Below are 21,314 nucleotides of genomic sequence, written 5' to 3'. Positions count from 1 at the left end.
CCCAGGCAGGGGAGTATCTGTGTGGCTCCACAACAAGCTAGGGAGGAGCAGGAGCAAACCCAGGAGCAAGGCCTGCTGGAGCGCAGTGGCCTGGGCCAGGAGCCAGCCTGGAAGTGGGAGGAGAGAGTTTTAAGAACTGCAAACTGCTGCTGTGGCTGCTGCTGATGTGGCAGGGAGAGCACATCTGGCAATGGGCAAATACCAGTGGCTCGTTGGTCTAGGGGTATGATTCTCGCTTAGGGTGCGAGAGGTCCCGGGTTCAAATCCCGGACGAGCCCTACTTTTTCTGTCCCTTCTTCCCTGCCACATACACATACACCACCTGCCCCTTCCAGGATGGAAGGAAAGAGATGGCCTTGTGTGTGGCTAAAGGACTCTGAGGACAAGGTGGCAGTCAGCCCCCCCCCACCCCGCCCCTGTTAGCCGTGACCTATATGTATCCCATTGTTTCCACTGGGGCCAAACTGAGCAGGAGAGGACTGGCAGAGCATCTGGCTGGGCTGCATTTTATTTGACAGAAAGACAGCCTGTCAGAGAGATCAAGACGAAGCTAGAGCCGGAGGTCAGTATCAGGCAAGCTCTCAACGTAAAACCCAAGCTGTGAAATGCACTGGACTCAGAGTCCAAAAGCTAGGATGACAGTTATAGTTCTAAGTCTCGAAACTTATTTCTCAGAGTTGTTAGGAGGATGAAATCAGAAACTGCGATGCACCCTAGAGATGCAGGGATTGTTAGGAATCGTATTAAAGATAAAGAAAGGCTGGGCATGGTAGCTCATGCCTGTAATCCCAGCCGATGCGGGTGGATCACCTGAGGTTGAGAGTTCGAGACCAGCCTGACCAACATGGAGAAACCCCATCACTACTAAAAATATAAAATTAGCTGGGTATATTTTGTATTTGTGGCGCATGCCTGTAATACCAGCTACTCAAGAGGCTGAGGCAGGAGAATCACTTGAACCCGGGAGGCGGAGGTTGTGGTGAGCCAAGATCACGCCATTGCACTCCAGCCTGGGCAACAAGAGCAAAACTCCATCTCAAAAAAAAAAAAAAAAGTTAAGATAAAGAGGAGGGGCCGGGTGCGGTGGCTCAAACCTGTAATCCCAGCACTTTGGGAGGCCGAGGCGGGTGGATCACGAGGTCAAGAGATCAAGACCATCCTGGTCAACATGGTGAAACCCCGTCTCTACTAAAAATACAAAAAATTAGCTGGGCATGGTGGTGCGTGCCTGTATTCCCAGCCACTCAGGAGGCTGAGGCAGGAGAACTGCCTGAACCCAGGAGGCGGAGGTTGCGGTGAGCCGAGATTGCGCCATTGCACTACAGCCTGGGTAGCAAGAGTGAAACTCCGTCTCAAAAAAATAAAAAAATTTAAAAAAATTAAGATAAAGAGGATTTAAGGAAGAACTTCAGGCAACACGAAAGACTGGACTAAGGTAGCTATCCCATCATCTAGTGCCCCCAAACACACACAGGGATGTTGGATAAAACAGAATTCAAAAATTAAAATATGGTAAAATATGGACATCCCAACTTTATTTTATAAAGGAAATTCTCAGCCATCAGGATTAAAAGAATATAAAAACCAAAAAAAAAAAAAAAAAAAAGGAGAGGATGTCACAATGGCTCATTGTGGATGTCATGCACAGGTAAGACAGACAGTCAAGATCTGGAGCTGTGACCACAGTGCTTCCAATTGTAGGATATGTGGCCTCACCTACCAGAGGCAAGGAGCTAAAGCCAAACCAAACTGAATCCCCTGCATAAAGCTCAGAATATCAAAGGTTCATCTTGTCCGTGGAAAGAAGGTGAAAGGCTGAGCAGAGTGACTCACACCTGTAATCCCAACATTTTGGGAGGCTGAGGTGGGGGGATCACTTGAGCCCAGGAGTTTGAGACTAGCCTGGGCAACACAGCAAGACCCCTTCTCTACAAAAAATAAATTTAAAAAATTAGCCAGGTGTGGTGGTGCGCACCTGTAGTCCCAGCTACTGTGGAGGCTGAGGTGGGAGGATTGCTTAAGCCTGGGAGGTCAAAGCTGCAATAAGCCATGATCACATCACTGCATTCCAGCCTTGGCAGCAGAGCCAGACCCTGTCTCTGAAAAGAAAGAAAAAGAGCCGGCCGCGGTGGCTCAAGCCTGTAATCCCAGCACTTTGGGAGGCCAAGGCGGGTGGATCACGAGGTCGAGAGATCGAGACCATCCTAGTCAACATGGTGAAACCCCGTCTCTACTAAAAATACAAAAAATTAGCTGGGCATGGTGGCCCGTGCCTGTAATCCCAGCTACTCAGGAGGCTGAGGCAGGAGAATCGCCTGAACCCAGGAGGCGGAGGTTGCGGTGAGCCGAGATTGCGCCATTGCACTCCAGCCTGGGTAACAAGAGCGAAACTCCGTCTCAAAAAAAAAAAAAAAAAAGAAAGAAAGAAAAAGAAAAGAAAAGAGGATGAAAAACAGTATCCACCAGTCCAAGGAAGCAGAGAAAAGGGGTGGAAATACAAATCAATCCTGAGGAATTGAAGTCCCAAGTCTGACCAAGTGCTTGTATTATAATCTGGATTTATGTTTTCATGGTGCAGAATCCAAGTGAGAAATTAAATATAAAACTGGTTTATGACCCTTGAAATCCTTAGGAATTCCACACAGCCACACATAAGCAAGAAAGAGTTCTATAAGACTGTCTTCTCCGGTCCCTCCCTTCCCCTCTCGGTCCCCTCCCCTCCCCTCTCTCTCCCACCCCAAGCCGCTTTCACAAACTCCTTTCTTCCCATAGGTTTCTCCCCTCCCACCGCCCGGGAGAGCCACACGGCTGCGGCCCCCCTCCCCTCCCTTCCCTTCCTCTCTCCCGTCCCTGCCTCCCGGAGACCCACCGGACCCCAAACCCAGGGCAACGATCCCCAGCCCCCACACCCCCAACCCCGGAATCATGCATCGGACTACACGGATCAAAATCACAGAGCTGAATCCCCACCTCATGAAAAAAAAAAAAAAAAAAAAAAAAAAAAGACTGTCTTCATATAACCAGATTGTATAGGACTCTCATCAAAACCAACCAACCAGCCAACCCATCAAACTTACAAAAACCCAAAAAAGAAGAGATCGCGATAAAAATTATGAACTTGTATAATATAAAATATTATAAACTTACTCTACTTTTTCTTCTCCAGACTGAGAGATACAGAGTACCTTTTTTTTTTTTTTTTTTTTTTTTTTTTCTTTTGAGACAGAGTCTCGCTCTGTCACCCAGGCTGGAGTGCAGTGGCATGATTTTGGCTCACTGCAACCTCCACCTCCTGGTTTAAAATGATTCTCCCGCCTCAGCCTCCCAAGTAGCTGGGATTATAGGTACCTGCCTCCATGCCCAGCTAATTTTTGTATTTTTAGTAGAGATGAAGTTTCACCATGTTGACCAGGCTGGTCTCAAACTTCTGACCTCAGGTGATCTGCCCACCTCGGCCTCCCAAAGTGCTAGGATTACAGGCCTGAGCCACTGCACCTGGCTGATACAGAGTTCTTTAAGTGCTCTGTGACCTAGCCAGCTGAAACGTTTTCCCCTGTAGATTTGAACCCAAATTAGAGCCTGGAACATTCACAGGCACAGATAAAGGTGTTTAGGTTGTTGCTGAAAACACTGAAAGACTGATCATGTTGCTAAACATAGAGAAGCTAGCCCTGTCCCCAGCCAAATTCCTGAAACCCTCATGTAAACTTCATAACCCAGCTCCTTCATTGTGGACACACCTAGGTAGAACATCCCTTGTCTTGCTCTCTGCCTTGAGGATTCGTGGCAGCTCACTTTGTCTGTACATTCCCCTAATAAATACTTCGGACAAATCCTCTGATGCTTACTGCTGGTGTCTTTGGAAGCCCAACCAGCCCCATTTGAGTACGGTTTGGGGCACTCGCTTGTGGAGTTGCTGCTTTTGGGGTGATTCTAGCCACAGGTTCAGCTAAGAAGAAACAAAACTAGCCAAGGAAGCAACTCATCATAAGGAAGGGTTGGTGGACACAGCAAACAAGAGAGCACTCCAAGGACTACACAGGATAGAACAACATGAAAAACATTATATAATAAATATATGTAGTAAAAGTATTAAAGGCAAGAAAATAAAACATAGGGGGAAAAACAAATACAACACGAAGAAATGAAAGACATAACCACTGAAATTAAAGACTCTCAGCACTGGAAATTTATACTTAATAAAAAAGAAGACATTAAAGACTCAGTGATGCATTAAACAGTAGATTATGAGACTCAGGCAAAGAGAGAATAAATGAATTGGAAAAGAGAGCTGATGAAATCATTCAAAATATAAAAAAGCAGGAAAGTGATAAGATAGAATACATGAAAGAATCGCTAAAAAGCATAAGGGAAAGAATGAGATGGACTAATATATATCTAATAGGAGTTCCTGAACGTAACTCAGAGAATGGGGAAAATATAATATTCCAATAGATAATGGTTGAGAATTTCAATGGAAGAAAGACACAGTCGTCAGGTTGAAGAGTCCTGAGCTCTTAAACATACTGTGGTGAAACTACAGAATATTGAAGAAAGAGAAGTCTTTTTTTTTTTTTTTTTTTTTTTTCTTTTGAGACAGGGTCTTACTCTATTGTCCAGGCTGGAGTGCAGTGGTGTGATCATAGCTCACTGCAGCCTCAAACTCCTAGGCCCAAGCAATCCCTCCACCTCAGCCTCCCAGGTAGGTAGAACTACAGGTATGTGTCATCATCCCAACTAATTATTTATTTTGAGATGCGGTCTTGCTCTGTCACCCAGGCTGGAGTTATTTTTTATTTTTATAGAGACAGAGTCTTGTCATGTCACACAGGCTGATCTCAAACTCCTGGGCTTAAGCCATCTTCCCAAGGCACTAGAATTACAGGCATGAGCCCCCACACCTGAGAAAAATCTTAAAACAGCCAGAAATAAAAATGCCTGCTTGCCTACAAAGATAAAAATTGAATTTGCAGCTCACTTCTAGCAACTGGAGATTGATTTTGGAGGGGTGGGGGAGAAAGGATAGAAATCAAAAGATTATAGAAAAGACGTTTTTTCTGCCAGGTGCCATGGCTCACACCTGTAAACCCAGCACTTTGGGAGGCCGAGGTGAGCGGATCAGCTGAGGTCAGGAGTTTGAGACCAGCCTGGCCAACATGGTGAAACCCCATCTCAACTAAAAATACAAAAATTAGCCAGTTGTAGGGGCACCGAACTGTAATCTCAGCTACCCGGGAGGCTGAGACTGAAGACTTGCTTGAACCCGGGAGGCAGAGGTTGCAGTGAGCTGAGATCATGCACTCCAGTTTGGGGCAACAGAGCAAGACTCCTTCTCAAAAAAATAAAAATAAAAATAAAAAATAAAAATAAAAGAGATTTATTTTTTTAAATTACAGAAAAGAACTTTGTCACTTATTAGCAGCAAAAGATTATAGGGGAAAATATCTTCGAAAGGCTAAGAGAAAACAACTGTCACCTAGAATTTGATGCCTACTAAATTTCCATCAAAAGGGCATGAGATAAAGACATTTTAAGACATTAACTGGGAATGCTAATCCCTCAAAGACTTACACTAAAATACCACAAAAGGGTATATTTTATAAGAGGTAAACTGAAATAAGAAGGAATGGTAAACAGAGAAATTTATAAATATGTTAGCAGATCTAAGCAAGCATTGAGACAGATGATGATGATAAAAATGGTGGTGGTGGTGATAATGGTGCTGGTGATGCTTACAGGGGTTAGAAAGAAGGGGAAACTAAAATACTAGATAGAAATATGGGAGGTGGCAGGGAAAGAAGAGCAGAGTTAACATGTTCTAAGATCTTTCTATTATTCAGAAAAAGTATGGTGATACTGATTCACTTAAGAAAGAATGTTTAGAAATCTATAAAGAGGTAATCACTAACAGAGTAGAAATAGAATGTATAACTTCCAAATCAGTGGGGGCCAGGGGACAAATAAATAAAGCCACTGTTAGTGGTGTTTAAATTGGTCTAACTACATTATAGAGCAGTTTGGCAATGGCTAATGACATTTAAGATTCACCTACTCTGTGACCCAGAAATTCCACTTCTAGGTATCCATCCTAGGAGAATGTATGAAATTGTCAAGTGCAACATTGTTTTTAACATGGAAAACTGTGAATCGCTGCATTGCCAATTAGCAAAAGAATGGTTAAATAAATTGCAGTGTATTCAAGCAATGAAACAGTATTCAGTAGTTAAAATTCATAAACTGGAGCTACATGAAACAATATGGATAAATGGGGGGAAAAGAAAAAGAAAGAGTTTGCAGAAGAATGAGTGCAATGTGGGGGGGGGCAGAAAAAAAAAGAATGAGTACAATGTACCACTATTTAGACAAATTTCTAAAACACACAATTTGCAATTATGCATTGTTTGCAGATACATTCATAAAAGGTAAAACATACATACAAGTAAGACTGGAAAACATAAATAGAGGGCTTCCTCGAATCAAATGTGGCAAGATTTGAATGGTTGTTGGATTTCAGTTCTGTGCGCATGGTTATTTGTTAGGTTATTCTCTGTACTATACTTTTCTGCATGTTTCAAATACTCATTTTTTTTTTTCTTTTTAATGGAAGGATCTAGGCATTTAGAAATAAGGGTAAAGGGGGATAAATGGCTACATCAGTCCTCAAAGAGGATGATCTCCTGGGATGGGATTAGGAGCGAGGTTGAGCCCTGAGTCCGGGGATTACAGGGATTAATTCAGATCATCCCCCTAGGCTGATCACCTGGCTGACACGCCCACCACTCCTGGCCCCTCAGAGATGCATTTCTGGACCACAGCCTACCTCCCTCGTATCTCTTAAGCTCTTTTCTCCCGCCCTTTAACTGCCCCCCTCCACCTTCAACCCAGTACTGGTCTGGCCAGGGTTTGGCTCCTGAAAATAGACTGGTTCAGGTCCGCCTTGAATGTTCTCCCAAATCAAGGGTGAATGGTGACCTGCATGCCAGGAAGCCAGGGAGAGATTAGTCCTAATACTCAGGATCAGAGCTCCCTGAGCAGAGCTTGAACCCTAGATGTCACCATCAACAACTTCCCTGCTGTGCCTCCCTCCATTCACCCAGAGGTCAGCAGTCAAGGCCAACTGCTAACCTGACCCTGCTGGCTGAGGCAGAACCAGGAGCTGCTCTGCGAAGAAAGAACAGCGAGTGAGCTTCCAGAACTAGTCTGTCAGTTCCCAGAGGTCTGCATCCCCCAAGCCCCCCGTGCAGCCCCTTTCTCCCATCCCTGAGAAATGCTCTGGTCCCTAAATCTGGACAGTAAAGCATCTGCAGATGGGGTCTGGGTGGGCGTGTTCAACTTTCCCCACAACTGAGTTACCTTGGCCACAGGATCTGGGGTAGAATTCTGTCCTCTGGAAAGCAAAGGAAACAGCCTCGATCTCTGCTCATCATCTTTCCGTTGGGATAATGAGAGAGACAGCGGAAGAAAAATGGAGCAAGGAGGGTGGCATGGGGAGGGAGAGAGACTTAGAGGCAACATGATCATTAATAGGCAACATTAATGCCACAAATGTGAAATCATTTTAAATGATAAGACAGGGCATTAACTGGATAACTGGGAGATCGACCTTTAACTCATTTATTCTGTGTCAGAAACTCCGTCAGATGCTGGAGATACAAAGATAACTAAGATCCCCCTAACCTTCAAGAAACTGAGCAGAGCCCAGACAACCCCAAGGGCCTGGTGCTGTCACAGAGAGACAGAGAGGGGCCAGCGCCACAGGGGCACCTAGCAGGGCAGGGATGGGGTGCCAGTCAGGGAAGGCCACCTGGAGGTGACCCTCAGCTGAGGGCTGAAGGAAAGGAGGGGAGTCCAGACAAAAAAGGGCTTCCTTCCCGTGGAACAGGGATGGCTTGTGGACCGACGTGGAAGCCTGTGGGGTGTCAGAGGCGTTTGAACCATAGCAACTCCATCTTCAATAGGAGCTGGGTAAAATGAGTCTGAGACCTACTGGGCTGCATTCCCAGACGTTTAAGGAGTTCTAAGTCACAGGATGAGACAGGAGGTCAGCACAAGACACAGGTCATAAAGACCTTGCTAATAAAACAGCTTGCAGTAAGGAAGCCGGCCAAAGCCCATTAGAACCAAGATGGCGATGAGAGTGACCTCTGGCCGTCCTCACTGCCATACTCCTACCCGCGCCACGACAGTTTACAAATGCCATGGCAACATCAGAAAGTTACCCTACATTGTCTAAAAGGGGGAGTCATGAATAATCCACTCCTTGTTTAGCATATCATCAAGACATAACCATAAAAACGGGCAACTTGCATCCTACCATTCTTTATTATTTTACTTTCCTAATAAACTTGCTTTCACTTTATTCTATGGACTCGATCTGAATTCTTTCTTGCGCGAGATCCAAGAACCCTCTCTCTCTGTCTGGATCAGGACACCTTTCTGGCAGCGGGAGGAACGCAGACAATCCTAGCCCTCGACCTGGGAGTGGATGTGCAAGAGAGGGGATCCGCGTGTGTCCCTGGCTTAGGAATCTCCCAGATATTTCCTGGATGTTCTGGGGAGCCCCTGTTCCCAACTGTACCCACTGTGATCCTTGCTGAGACCTGCCAGGATGTGAGAACTGCCTCTTCGAGAGCCGGCATCAACCCAGCAGGCATTCCTTGAATAAACCAATGGTTGAACACGTGAAATCAGCCCCTTGGGCTTCCCAATATCCCTTCCAGAGAGTGACCATCAGTCGTGCCCACTCCGTGCGGGTGACAGTGGGGGTGTGGCTCGCAGCCCACCGGGTGTGGGACCGGAAGGGAAGGCAGGGCGGAGGAGAGGGACCCCTCTTCGGGCCCTGAGGCTTGGTGGGGCCACCGGAGGGCCCCTCCTAAGAGGGTCTCCGGCCCTGGCTGGGGGGAGGAGGGTGCGCGGAAAGCGGAGAGGTCAGGGCCTTGCGTTAGCCCATCCGGGCCTCGACTTCCCTCCCCGGCCCCCAAGCTGCCGAGGGGCCCCCGGGCGGGGCTGGGCGGGACCTGAGGCCGGGGTCCGCGAGGACTGCTAGGTGGGGGCGCCAGCCGGGTGGGGGAGGGAGGGGCGCGCGTGTCCGCGCGTTTGGAGGAAACAGTCCCACCTCGCCTTTTGCCGTCCCCATTGCTGAGCACGACCGGGCCCTGACACCTGGTGCGGAAGGTCCCCGAGCACAGCAGACCCCGCGGGACCCGCCGCCAGAACCAGGGGGTCTCACCCCTCCCTCTTGGGACAGCCTGAAGCCTAAGAGCTCCCGACGCTGTCCCGGCCCGGCAGCCCCCGGGGCTCCCTCGGGGAGAGCCTTGGGAGGTATCTGGGGTCGCGCTCACCCTCCCGCGCCGCCCCTGCACCCACTCCGAGCTCCCGGGTGCTGGGAGGGCTTCCGGGCGGCGGCGGGCAGCGGGGGGCGGCGTCAGGAGGCCCGGCCAGGCCCCGCCCCCTCGCCCGCCCTCCCTCCTCCCTGCGCACCCGGCTCCCGGTCCCCGGGCTCGCGGCTGCGGCTTCTGCTCCGGGAAGCGGCGGCGGCGGCGGCGGCTGGAGCGGTCATGGAGGCGGGCGCCGGAACCAGCGCGGGAGCTGCGGGCTGGAGCTGCCAGGGCCCAGGTCAGAGCCGCCCCTCCCTCACCTCTCCACCTCCCCTCCTTTCTCTCCTCCATCCCTCCTCCCTCCAGACCCCCAGGTGCTCCCGGACTCCGCGACTCCCTCTTCTCCGCCCCAAGTCTTCCTCCCTCCATCCTGGCCTCCACCTGGGCCCGGTCTCCATCTTTACGGCCTGGGGCTGGGGCTTCCGCGCACCGGCCGCATCCTGTCTAATGGTCCCTCCCCAGCTCATCTCTCCACTCCAGCCTGACGGTGCTTCTAGCACTCGGGGCTCCAGACCCCGCACCTTCTCCAGCCCCCGAGGCTCCAGATCGCGGGGCGAGGGTAGGGTGGGCGAGGTCCAGGGAGAGAATGGGAGGGGAGGGGAGGGGAGCGGCCGCAGCCCTATCCCTTCCCGCACGCCCCCCGCTCCTCCCTCCCTCCCTCCCTCTCTCCGTAGGCCGCCTCACCCTTTCAGCCTCTTTTCACTGGCTCCCGCCCTCTTTCAGTTTTTCCTGTCTCCTTCCTGTCCCCTGGGGCTAAATACACTCCCCACCTTTCTGTCTGTGCAAGCAAGGGGGTCCTGGAACAGGGGCGTCTGAGGAGGTTGGGCGGCAGAGCTGGGGTCCCCGCAGGCAGAGCGTGAGACGTAGCCGAGAGAGGGGAGTCGCAGAGCCGGCAGAGTGAGTCAGGCACCTCCACTGGGATTCCAGATCCCAGGGCCCCGAGGGGCTGGAAGCTATGCCTCCCTCTTTTCTCGGCACCCCAGCCCTCAGCCCCTCCTTTCTCCCTGCTCTCAGGACCCACAGTGACCACTTTAGGCTCCTATGAGGCTTCCGAGGGCTGTGAGAGGAAGAAGGGCCAACGCTGGGGGTCCCTGGAACGACGGGGGATGCAAGCTATGGAGGGTGAGTTTTCCCAAAAGGCTTCTTTCTGCCCCTTCCCCTCCTCCCTTAATTCCCTTCCCTCTTCCCTTTGACCCTCAGGCCTCTGAGCCAGGACACAGCCCTACCTTCAGTTCGTCTTAGCCCCTCCTCCTGCAACTCAGAGCTCCAGCCCTTCCCAGGGCTCAGACTTTGACAGAAGTTCAGGGTGCACTCCTTCGGGACCCCAATCACCCAGTTAACCAGGTTGTGTGTCCCGAGGGAGCTGCCAGACAGAGAAAGAGGCCTTGTTGGACAGAGCTTTGAAGCAGCCTTTCAGCGGGGGGTTTGTTCTCACTGCCTGCCGACCCAGATCCCAAGCTGTCTCTTCTTTCAAAAAGCAAGGAAGTGGGCATGTGAATTGTCTTTCTGGGGCCACCACCATTAACTTCGAATGGAAGCCTGTGGCTTTGGTTCTCTAGGATACCTTACTGCCTGAAAGAGAGAGCCTAGGAGGGGGCGAGTGAGGCCATCCTCCCAACACACGTGTGTCCCCACCACACCCATGTGACTTGGCAGTTGCTGCCAGCACCAGGCCCCTGGAAGGACGCTGGTCCATTTTCCAGGACTTCCTGTGAAGTGTGGCACGTTGCACATTCAGTATAGGCAAACCTGCTCCCCCTAAGGGGGACAGATGGCATGAGGGGTCCCAGATGAACCTAAGGCTGCTGATACTAGAGAAAGTAAGACCAGAGATTCAGAATTTTAAAACGAAGCAAACAATCACCATTCAGACAACATTTTGCTATTTATAGGAACTGCATTGCTGTAAAGGAGCGGGTGCTCGCAACCAGAGGCTGGGGCCAGCCCCAAACCCCAGTTTTTTAATGCATTAAAATGGCAGAGTTTCTTTTATGCACAGATACAGCCTAAGACTTCCTCTGAAAACTGCTTTGTGGACAGCAGAGCAGGAGGGGCCTCCTATGGCTCAGCTAGGGGAGAGGAGACGTGTGACAACCAACAGGGAAAAACAAGGTGAACCTTGTAGAAAATTTCAAACAGGTATTTGATGATTTGAAAGGGCTCCAAACAACAAAAATAACAAAATAAAAAAAAAAAAAAAAAGAAAGGGCTCCAGAGTTTGTCCAATGAAACCTCTACAATCAGATATTTTTTTTCTCTACCTGCCAATGGGCAATGCTTTCTTATTATGGAAAGGCTGATTTTTCACAAACCACCTGGATTTTTTTTTTTTTTTTTTTTTTTTTTGGTTGGGTTGTTTTTTTTTTTTTTTAGACAGAGTCTCACTCTGTTGCCAGGCTGGAGTGGCTTGATCTTGCTTCACTGCAACATCCACCCCCACTTTCCAGGTTCAAGCAATTCTCCTGCCTTAGCCTCCCAAGTAACTGTGATTACAGGCACCCACCACCACGCCCAGCTAATTTTTTGTGTTTTTAGTAGAGACGGGGTTTCACCATGTTAGCTAGCCTGGTTTGGAACTTCTGACCTCAAGTGATCCACCTACCTCAGCCTCCCAAAATGCTAGGATTACAGGCATGAGCCACAGTGCCTGGCCAGTTTTTTTTTTTTTTTTAATTTTCTAGAAATCTCCAAACTGCAACTGTTACTTCATTTGACCTAAAGGTCCGCTCACTGTCTCCTTTCTTGACTACTTGTTCCACTACTCAGAGGGTAGTCTAGAAGCAGATAATCCTGTGCAAGTGTCTCATGGCTGAGCAGGCACCAGCCTGCCCACAGGCAGTGGTAGGAGGCTATCAAGTGAACATTGGTCCAGGGAAGGCCTGGGAGGTGGAGGGGCTGCCTCTCAACTTGACCCTCACACCTGACGAGTCATCTTGAGTACAGGTCTTGACCAGGGACTCCTTGGGGAACACAAGGTGGCACTATATACCATCTCTGCCCTGGGATAGTGAGTTTAAGGGCTCCAGAGGGACTGTGGAAAGGAAGTTGGTGCTGACTCCCTGCTGGGATGGTTGTCTCTCCCAGGGGAAGTGTTACTCCCAGCTCTCTATGAGGAGGAAGAGGAAGAGGAGGAAGAAGAGGTGGAAGAAGAGGAAGAACAAGTGCAGAAAGGTGGCAGTGTTGGCTCCCTGTCGGTCAACAAGCACCGGGGCCTGAGCCTCACGGAGACAGAGCTGGAGGAGCTGCGGGCTCAGGTGCTGCAGCTGGTGGCAGAACTGGAGGAGACCCGGGAACTGGCAGGGCAGCATGAGGACGACTCCCTGGAGCTACAGGGTGAGTGCCCGGGCCCAGAGGCTCTATGCTCCCCCGGATCCCAGCCTGACACTGGTGTTCCTCTCCCTACAGGGCTCCTGGAGGATGAACGGCTGGCCAGCGCCCAGCAGGCAGAGGTGTTCACCAAGCAGATCCAGCAGCTCCAAGGTAATTCCCAGGATTTGGACCAGAGGGAGACGGCCATGCAAGTGGTCCCTTAAGTGCTTTTTTCCTGAGGGGTTGACTGAAGCAGAGCAGATAAACATAACCAGATTCAGTTATTCGCCTCATTTTCCTCTACTGGGCTCACCCTTTTCCTCTCCTTGTCTCTCCGTCCTCCTCTGTCCCCAGTTTTCTTTCTTTGTACCTCCACCTGGCTCCTCTACCTTCCCCTTCCCTTTCTTGGCCTCCCCATCGCCTTCTGTTTCTGGTGGGCTCTTGCCTCTCGTTCCTTCAGCCTCCTCCTTCATACCGTATCCTTGGCCCTTTGTTCTCCTGGTCAGTGCCAGGGGTGGGTGATCCGAGTTGAATTCCAAGGCAGATTCCTTTTTCCGGTTCCTCCAAGGACAGCATGGGAAAGATCATGACGCCAGTGAGAAGCGGCTGGCGGGGCCTCTCTGCACCTGTTAAGGGAGGCAGTTGAGAGCACTTCTGTTGCTCTCTGGGACCTGAGCTTGTGGCCCTCAAGTCCCTTTTTTCCAACACCCACATCCTTTTGTCTCTGGGAAGCAGCAAGGCAGGTGTCCCACATTCCACGGCACCACCAGATAAAGAGGCAGCTTTTGTTACTTCTGTGGGCTTCCGGAAGGTTTAGGGGAGCTGGCCTAGAAAACGGCAGGGACTCTGGGGAGAGCTGAGATCAAGCCAAAAGAAAAGTATAAATGGAGAAAAAAGGAAGGCCGGGAAATGGCCTGGGCAGGAGCAAGCAGAGGCGTTAAGAGCGAGAGGAGATGAGAAGGGGACAGAAAATGTGAGCGAAGGTAGCTACAGAGAAGGGCGGACAGTGAAGAGGCGTGCAGAGGAGCAAAGTGTCACACAGGGAAGATTGTGGGCATGGGTCTGGGATCACCTAGCTTCCTGGACCCGGCTCTACCACTCACAAATTGTGTGATCTTGGGCAAGTCACTTATCGTTCTGAGATGTCATTTCATATCTGTAAAATAGAACTAATTTATTTATCACCTATTTATGGTGTGCCTTTATACTTGGAGGACCCGCTATGAATGAGACAGACCACATCCCTGCCCTACCGAGGAGTACATTCTAATGGAGAGAGGCAGAAAATAAACAACACAAGTTCAGGTGGCAATCAATACTCTGAACACATTATAACAATATGATATAGAGAGGAGATGGGATGGGAGTTAATTTTATTTTATTTTAAGACAGAGTCTCACTCTGTTGCCCAGGCTGGAGTGCAATGGCACAATCTTGGTTCACTGCAACCTCCGCCTCCAAGCAATTCTCATGCCTCAGCCTCCTGAGTAGCTGAGATTACAGACATGTGCTACCACACCCAGATAATTATTGTATTTTTAGTAAAGGTGGGGTTGCACCATATTGGCCAGGCTGGTCTTGAAGGGATTTATTTTAGATATGGCAGTTAGGAAAGTCGTCTTTGAGAAGATGACATTTGAGCTAAGACCTGAAAAATGAAAAGGATCCCGCCATCCAAGATCTGAGGGAGAAGCACACCAGGCAGAAGCAACAGCAGCTGCAGAGCCCCAGAGATGAGAATGAGCTTCATTTGTTTAGGGGCAGAACAGAGGCCACTGTGGTTGCAGCAAAGTACACGTGGAGGACCCTGGTGAGAGAATGTTCCGAGGCAGGCAGAGGCCAGATAACAATGGATCTTGTAGGCCAGCCAAGAGGTTTGGCTTTCATCTTAAGTGTGGTCGAAAGCCAGGAGAGGGTCTTAGCCAGGACTGGGATAATATGATTTGCTTTACATTTTTAACAGAACTTGGCCACTAAGTGGAAACACTTAGGATGGAGGGAAGGGACTCAGAACAGTGATTCGTGGTAGCAAGTTGCTGTAATAATCCAGTCAAGAGATGATGGTTGCTTGAGTTAGAGATGTAGAAATGGAGATGATTCAGAATATATTTTGAAAGTGAAACCCTCAGGATTTGCTAATGAATTGGATCAGGGGATGACAGAGACATGAAAGATGACTTTGCCTTGAGAAAACTGATGGAAGGTGGTGAGGTTTATTGAATTGGGAAAGACTTGGCAAGGGGTAAGTTTGGGGACTAGGGGAGTCTTTTAAGACATGTTTTCTCCCCTGGTGAGTTTGAAGTGACTATGGACATCCAAGTGAATATATTGAGGCAGTTAGCTATATTAAGCCGGAACCAGGGAGAAAACAGGGCCGGAGATTTAAATTTGGACTCATTAGCATATAATTGGCCTTAGAATCCATGGGAAGCATGGTGCAGTCACATGGAGAGACACCAGAAGAGTTGAAGGAGTCCAGTCCCAGAGACCTCCAGTATTTAGAGGTCCAGTATGGAAGGAGAAATGAACAAAAGAGTAAAGTAGGAGGAACTCCTGGAGCATGTCATGCCCTGGAAGCCAGGGCAGAAAGTGCTTCAAGGAGGCGATGATCCACTGTGTCAGGTTGCTAAGTCAAGCGAGATGTTCTTGGGTTTGGCAAGATGGATGACCCTGAGACATTTCAGTGCATGGTCTGGAGAGGACATGGGAGGTGAAATGGGAAAGGTGAGTACCGATAACTCCAGTAGTCATTTTGAAGAGAAGCAGACAAGTATGGGATATAGGGTCAAAAGACTATTTTCTTTCTTTTTTTTTCAAAGATAGGAAATGCTAGATCGTGTATAATGAAAGAAAAGATCCAGTACAAAAATAAAGGCCTTTGCCTGGAGAAGGGACGTTCCTCCATTCAAAGGGGGGAAAGTCAGAATTGGAGCAGAGATGCAGGCAGAAACTCCCTGGGAAAATGGGGTTCTAGAGCGCCTCCTTTCTGGGTAGGGTACTTTTCCGGGGTGAGCTGCCGCACGGCCCCTGCAGGAGAGACCGAGGCTGCCCTCGCGCACGCGCGTCGCCCGTTTCCGCCTGGAGGGGGCGCGCGCCGCCTCAAAGGCAGACGCGGTTCGGAGGCGGTTCCGGCCGCCACAGCCCCTCTGGGGCCGGGACCGGCCGGCCGCGGCGGGTAGCCCCCCAGGGACACCGCTCAAGTGGGGCCGGCAAGATGGAAGTCATAACCAGTGAGTGAGAATCCACTTCTGGGCCTGCAGCCCCGACTCCCGGGCCCTCGACCTCGCACGGACGGTCCCAGCCCGACACTCAACGGGCCCCACCGCCTCCGAATCCGGGGAACCCCGCCCAACTCCCGGGCGCTCCCGGATAAGCCCTGCCCCCAGGCCTCGGGTCCTGCCCTGGGCGACTCTAGGTGACCCTGCACCTTCTTCAGTTCCCCTGAGAATGCCTTTTTTTTTTTTTTTTTTGAGACGGAGTTTCCCTCTTGTTACCCAGGCTGGAGTGCAATGGCGCGATCTCGGCTCACCACAACCTCCGCCTCCTGGGTTCAGGCAATTCTCCTGCCTCAGCCTCCTGAGTAGCTGGGATTACAGGCACCCGCCACCATGCCCAGCTAATGTTTTGTATTTTTAGTAGAGACGGGGTTTCACCATGTTGACCAGGATGGTCTCGATCTCTCGACCTCATGATCCACCCTCCTCAGCCTCCCAAAGTGCTGGGATTACAGGCTTGAGCCACCACGCTTTTTTTTTTTTTGATAAGGAGTTTCGCTTTGTTGCCCAGGCTGGAGTGCAGTGGCGCAATCTTGTCTCACTGCAACCTCCACGTCCTGGGTTCAAGCAATTCTCCTGCCTCAGCCTCCCGAGTAGCTGGGATTACGGGTGCAGGCTACCACACCCAGCTGATTTTTGTATATATAGTAGAGATGGGGTTTCCCCATGTTGGCCAGGTTGATCTTGAACTCTGGACCTCAAGTGATCCACCTGCCTCAGCCTCCCAAAGTGCTGGGATTAAAGGCATGAGCCACTGTGCTAGGCTGAGAATGCCATTTTTTAGGGCCAGAAGCACCTAAGGGAGAGCTGAACCCTAACATCAAAAGCATATTAGGGAAGTGGAGGTTGGTCTGTTTCTCCAGAACTCCCACCCCAGACTCTAGGGCCTTTATCCTATTGGCCACTTCCTTCGTGGGTCTCCCTAACTAGACAGATGTCACTGTGCTGTTCAGTAGTGGGGGTAGAGCGGACTCTTCTTTCAAATAGGAAGTCAGAGAATCTAACCGGAGATGCTTGGGCTTGGCATACAGTTAAGGATCAGTTAATAGTTGCTGAATAGATCAAGAAGACATAATAGCTAGGATCATTCAAGAACAGGAAAGATTGGCAAAAGACATGCCCATAGCTGCACATGAGAGCTCAGGGGAGCAGGGTAGATCTTCCCCTGAGATGCCCTCACCACTCAGCATCTATCTATGAAGTGTGTCCAAATTTGTCTTCTTTGAAAGTCTAGATTCTCTTCTAATTAAAAAAAAAAAAAAAAAACAGAGCCAGGTGTGGTGGCTCATACCTGTAATCCCAGCATTTTGGGAAGCCAAGATGGGAGAATCACCTGAGCCCAGGAGTTTGAGACCAGTCTGGGCAACAGGAAGGGACCCCTGTCTCTACATTAAAAAAAAAAAGAAGAAAGAAAGAAAATAGCGGGGCATAGTGGCCCACGCCTATAGTCCCAGATATGAGGGATGCTGAGGTGGGAGGATTGCTTGAGCCCTCGAAGTCAAGGCTTCAGTGAGCCATGATCATGCCACTCCACTTGAGCCTGGGCCACAGAACAAGACTGTATCTCAAAAACAAAAACCCCCAAACCCCAAATGTTTAGTTCTGTACACATAGGAGAGACTTAAAGTTTGCTGAGTGGATGAACCACCTGCCTTATTTATGCATGAATACATCAAATATCTATTGAGCTTCATTTTCAGGCACAATACTAGATCCCTAGAGCTGTAATGGTGAGCATACCAGATATGCTCTCTGCCTTCATAAAGCTCATAACCAAGTGAAGGGGAGACTAAGTATGCACACACACATAGCAAAGTACAAGGTTCTGTGAGACCATTTAATAGCGGACTTCTCTTAATTTTTTTGAGGAAATGGAGGTACAGGCTAGAAAAATTGACATCTGCTTGGTGAGTAGAGTGAGCAGGAGTTGGGGGAAGGGGATGAGAGAATGTGCCTTGCAAAGGATTTATGGGAAGGTCCTGACCTTCCCAACCCAGTCCTCATTCATTCTCTAATTCTAGCCCTCAAATTCTGAATTCATTGTTGGTATCAGTGCCTTTTACTTTTCACTTTTTGGTTCTGATCCCAGATGGGAACATGTGTCTAGAAACTCTGAGATGCTTCATAGATACAGAGAACTCTTGACCCATTATTTTGTAAATGAAAAATTAGAAAATACAGGCTTGTTCTGGAAATCCAAACAGCACAGATAGATCTGACATGTAAAGTAAAAACCTCATCACATATTATCCCATACCTCAGAAATAGCTACTCATTGTGGTTTGGACATAAATCTTTCCAGGCCTTTTTCTATATGTTTGTCCATTTGTGTGTTATATACTATACATAAAATATTTTTTGCAAAAATTGGATCATATTTTACAGCTCTTTTTCTTTAGTTAATATGGAAATGTCTTTGTTTTCACCATAGGTCTAATACTTTCTTTTAAATGGCTGTACAATATTCATTTAACTATCATCAGTTTGTTCATGTCTTTAGTTATTTATTTATTTGAGACTGAGTTGCCCAGGCTGGAGTACAGTGGCATGATCTCAGCTCACAGCAACTTCTGCCTCCTGGGTTCAAACAATTCTCCTATCTCAGCCTCCCAAGTAGCTGGGGTTACAGGAGCACGCCACCATGCCTGGCTAATTTTTTTTTCTTTCTTTCTTTTTTTTTTGTATTTTTAGTAGAGATTGGGTTTCTGCATGTTGGCCAGGCTGGTCTTGAACTCCTGACCTCAAGCGATCCACCCAACTTGGCCTCCCAAAATGCTGGGATTATAGGCATGAGCCACCACACCTAGCCTAACTGTCATCAGTTTAAACAGTCCCTTGTCGACTGACACTTAGATTATTATTTTGTGTTTGGTTATTATGCAGTTAACTTATATATGAATTTCAATTGTGAACTCTTAAGTGCACATTGTTTTGGGTCCAGTACTTACCACAGGTAGGTCATGGGAACTCTGAGGCTCTGTAATTTCTGAGCTGAGCTCTCAGGCCGAATAGTTGAAAATAGTGTGTAGACATTTTTTTGTTTTTGAGACAGTCTCTCGCTCTGTCACCCAGGCTGGAGTGCAATGGCATGATCTCGGCTCACTGCAACCTCCACCTCCCAGGTTTAGTGATTCTCCCTGCCTCAGCCTCCTGAGTAGCTGGGATTATAGGTGCCCACCACCATGCCTGGCTAATTTTTGTATTTTTAGGTTTTGCCATGTTGGCCAGGCTGGTGACGAACTCCTGACTTCAGGTGATCCACCTGTCTGTCTCAGCCTCCCAAAGTGCTGGGATTACAGGCGTGAGTCACTACACCTGGCTTGTATACATTTTTTGAGTCAGGGAATTTTTAGAAAGATTTGGGGCATAGCGCCGGGCGCGGTAGCTCAAGCCTGTAATCCCAGCACTTTGGGAGGCCGAGGCGGTGGATCACGAGGTCGAGAGATCGAGACCATCCTGGTCAACATGGTGAAACCCCGTCTCTACTAAAAGTGCAAAAAATTAGCTGGGCATGGTGGCACGTGCCTGTAATCCCAGCTACTCAGGAGGCTGAGGCAGGAGAATTGCCTGACCCCAGGAGGCGGAGGTTGCGGTGAGCCGAGATCGCGCCATTGCACTCCAGCCTGGGTAACAAGAGCGAGACTCCGTCTCAAAAAAAAAAAAAAAAAAGAAAGATTTGGGGCATCAAGAAAATACTATAAATAAAGTTAGGTCTTTAACTGTCAGGTGATTCCTTAGAATCATGTAATACTTTTTGTTTACAGTAGACCAAGTGATTGCTTTTGGTGCCAGGCCTCAAAATCTACTTTTCTATTGGACCTTAATTATTACATAGACTCACTCTCTTTTTCCCGTCTTAGGTACTCCTTTTATTCCATCTGGCATGCTATACTTCTCTGATGGGGTAGAGACGAGGTTTTCAGGACTTTGCAGACAAGAAATAAGCCTCCCTTTAATTTCATACCTCTAGAATATTGTATATTAGTTCACCTGCCCTCTTGACCATCTCAACCTTTGGGCTTTGCAGGTGAGCTGCGTTCTCTGCGGGAGGAGATTTCCCTATTAGAGCATGAGAAAGAAAGTGAACTTAAGGAAATAGAACAGGAACTACATTTGGCCCAGGCTGAGATCCAGAATTTGCGGCAAGCAGCGGAGGATTCTGCAACTGAACATGAGAGTGACATAGCGTCCCTGCAGGAGGATCTCTGCCGGCTGCAGAATGAACTTGAAGACATGGAACGCATTCGGGGAGATTACGAGATGGAGATTGCCTCCCTCCGTGCAGAGATGGAAATGAAGAGCTCTGAAACATCCAATAGTTTAAGTCTCTCAGATTTCTCTGGGTTGCAAGGTATGAGAGCAGTCAAGTCTTTCAGTAAAGTCAAGCAGAGGAAAGGAGAAAATATGTAGAAAAATGGTAGAAGGTGGTGTTAGATCATAAATTGGGAAACTCTAGAAAAACCCTCCAGGTTCGGCCGAGGGTGGTGGCTCACGCCTGTAATCCCAGCACTTTGGGAGGCTGAGGCGGGTGGATCACAAGATCAGGAGATTGAGACCATCCTGGCTAACATGGTGAAACCCCGTCTCTACTACTAATACAAAAAATTAGCTGGGCATAGTGGCATGCATCTGTAGTCCCAGCTACTTGGGAGGCTGAGGCAGGAGAATTGCTTGAACCCGGGAGGCGGAGGTTGCAGTGAGCCAAGATCACGCCGCTGAACTCCAGCCTGGCAACAGAGCGAGACTGTCTCACAAACAAACAAAACAATAAAAACCTCCAGGTTGAATTCAAGACTGTAAGGGGGCCAGGCATGGTGGCTCATGCCTGTAATCCTAGAACTTTAGGAGGCCAAGATGGGAGGATCACTGGAGCCCAGGCATTCATAACAAGCCTGGGAGACCCTATCTCTTTCTAAAAGAAAATTTTAAATAAAGGGGGGAAAACCTACCCAGATGTTACATAACTGGTCCGTGGTGGTGTAAGAAATAGCACCATGGTGAAGTACCCTGGGAATTCTTCAGAGTCATTGAGTCTTTGTTGATTTGACTATGGGAAACCCCTTCCTGGGAAAATTTCCAACCCTAGGATGGGCAAAGAGGGACCTGTCACCTTGGGAAACTCTCCCTGCTACCCTGGCATCATGGTGCTTTGCTTGGACTGCTTTGTGGGGGGTCTCTGGCCCTGCTTCCAGGTACAGGGATGCTAATTCTTAGGCTCCTTTAGCTCTCCCCAAAATAGAAGCTTTAGAGAGGCAACAAATCAGAGCACAAGACAGCTAGAGAAGAAAAGTTATTGCTAGTGATACATGAGATACCTAAAAGCCTAGAGCCCTGCTTTCAGACAGTGAGTCTC

At 48.9% G+C, this 21,314-nt stretch overlaps 1 protein-coding gene and 1 non-coding gene across 10 annotated transcripts in view; both read left to right on the top strand.

Moving 5' to 3' along the window:
- The first annotated feature begins 206 nt into the window (after positions 1-206).
- On the top strand, positions 207-278 carry TRNAP-AGG (transfer RNA proline (anticodon AGG)). The gene has a single exon. It is a non-coding gene; the product is annotated as a tRNA-Pro (tRNA).
- A 9,162-nt stretch (positions 279-9,440) lies between these two features.
- The window catches only part of CCDC136 (coiled-coil domain containing 136), a 32,276-nt gene continuing 20,402 nt past the window's right edge, over positions 9,441-21,314 (top strand). For 3 of the 9 annotated variants that reach the window (XM_039472743.2, XM_039472744.2, XM_074379095.1), the window contains exons 1-5: positions 9,441-9,615; positions 10,392-10,499; positions 12,462-12,710; positions 12,783-12,857; positions 19,989-20,312. In XM_039472743.2, coding sequence (XP_039328677.1) covers positions 9,558-9,615; positions 10,392-10,499; positions 12,462-12,710; positions 12,783-12,857; positions 19,989-20,312 — 814 coding nt within the window. In that variant the 5' untranslated portion in view covers positions 9,441-9,557. The remainder of the gene's footprint in view (positions 9,616-10,391; positions 10,500-12,461; positions 12,711-12,782; positions 12,858-19,988; positions 20,313-21,314) is intronic. The other 6 variants (XM_039472747.2, XM_039472745.2, XM_039472746.2 and 3 more) reach the window with 4 other exon arrangements.

The sequence above is a fragment of the Saimiri boliviensis genome, chromosome 10 (genome assembly GCF_048565385.1).
Source record: "Saimiri boliviensis isolate mSaiBol1 chromosome 10, mSaiBol1.pri, whole genome shotgun sequence".
Taxonomy (NCBI): domain Eukaryota; kingdom Metazoa; phylum Chordata; class Mammalia; order Primates; family Cebidae; genus Saimiri; species Saimiri boliviensis.
Note: the sequence above shows the minus strand (reverse complement) of the source record. Positions and strands in the feature narration are given on the sequence as shown.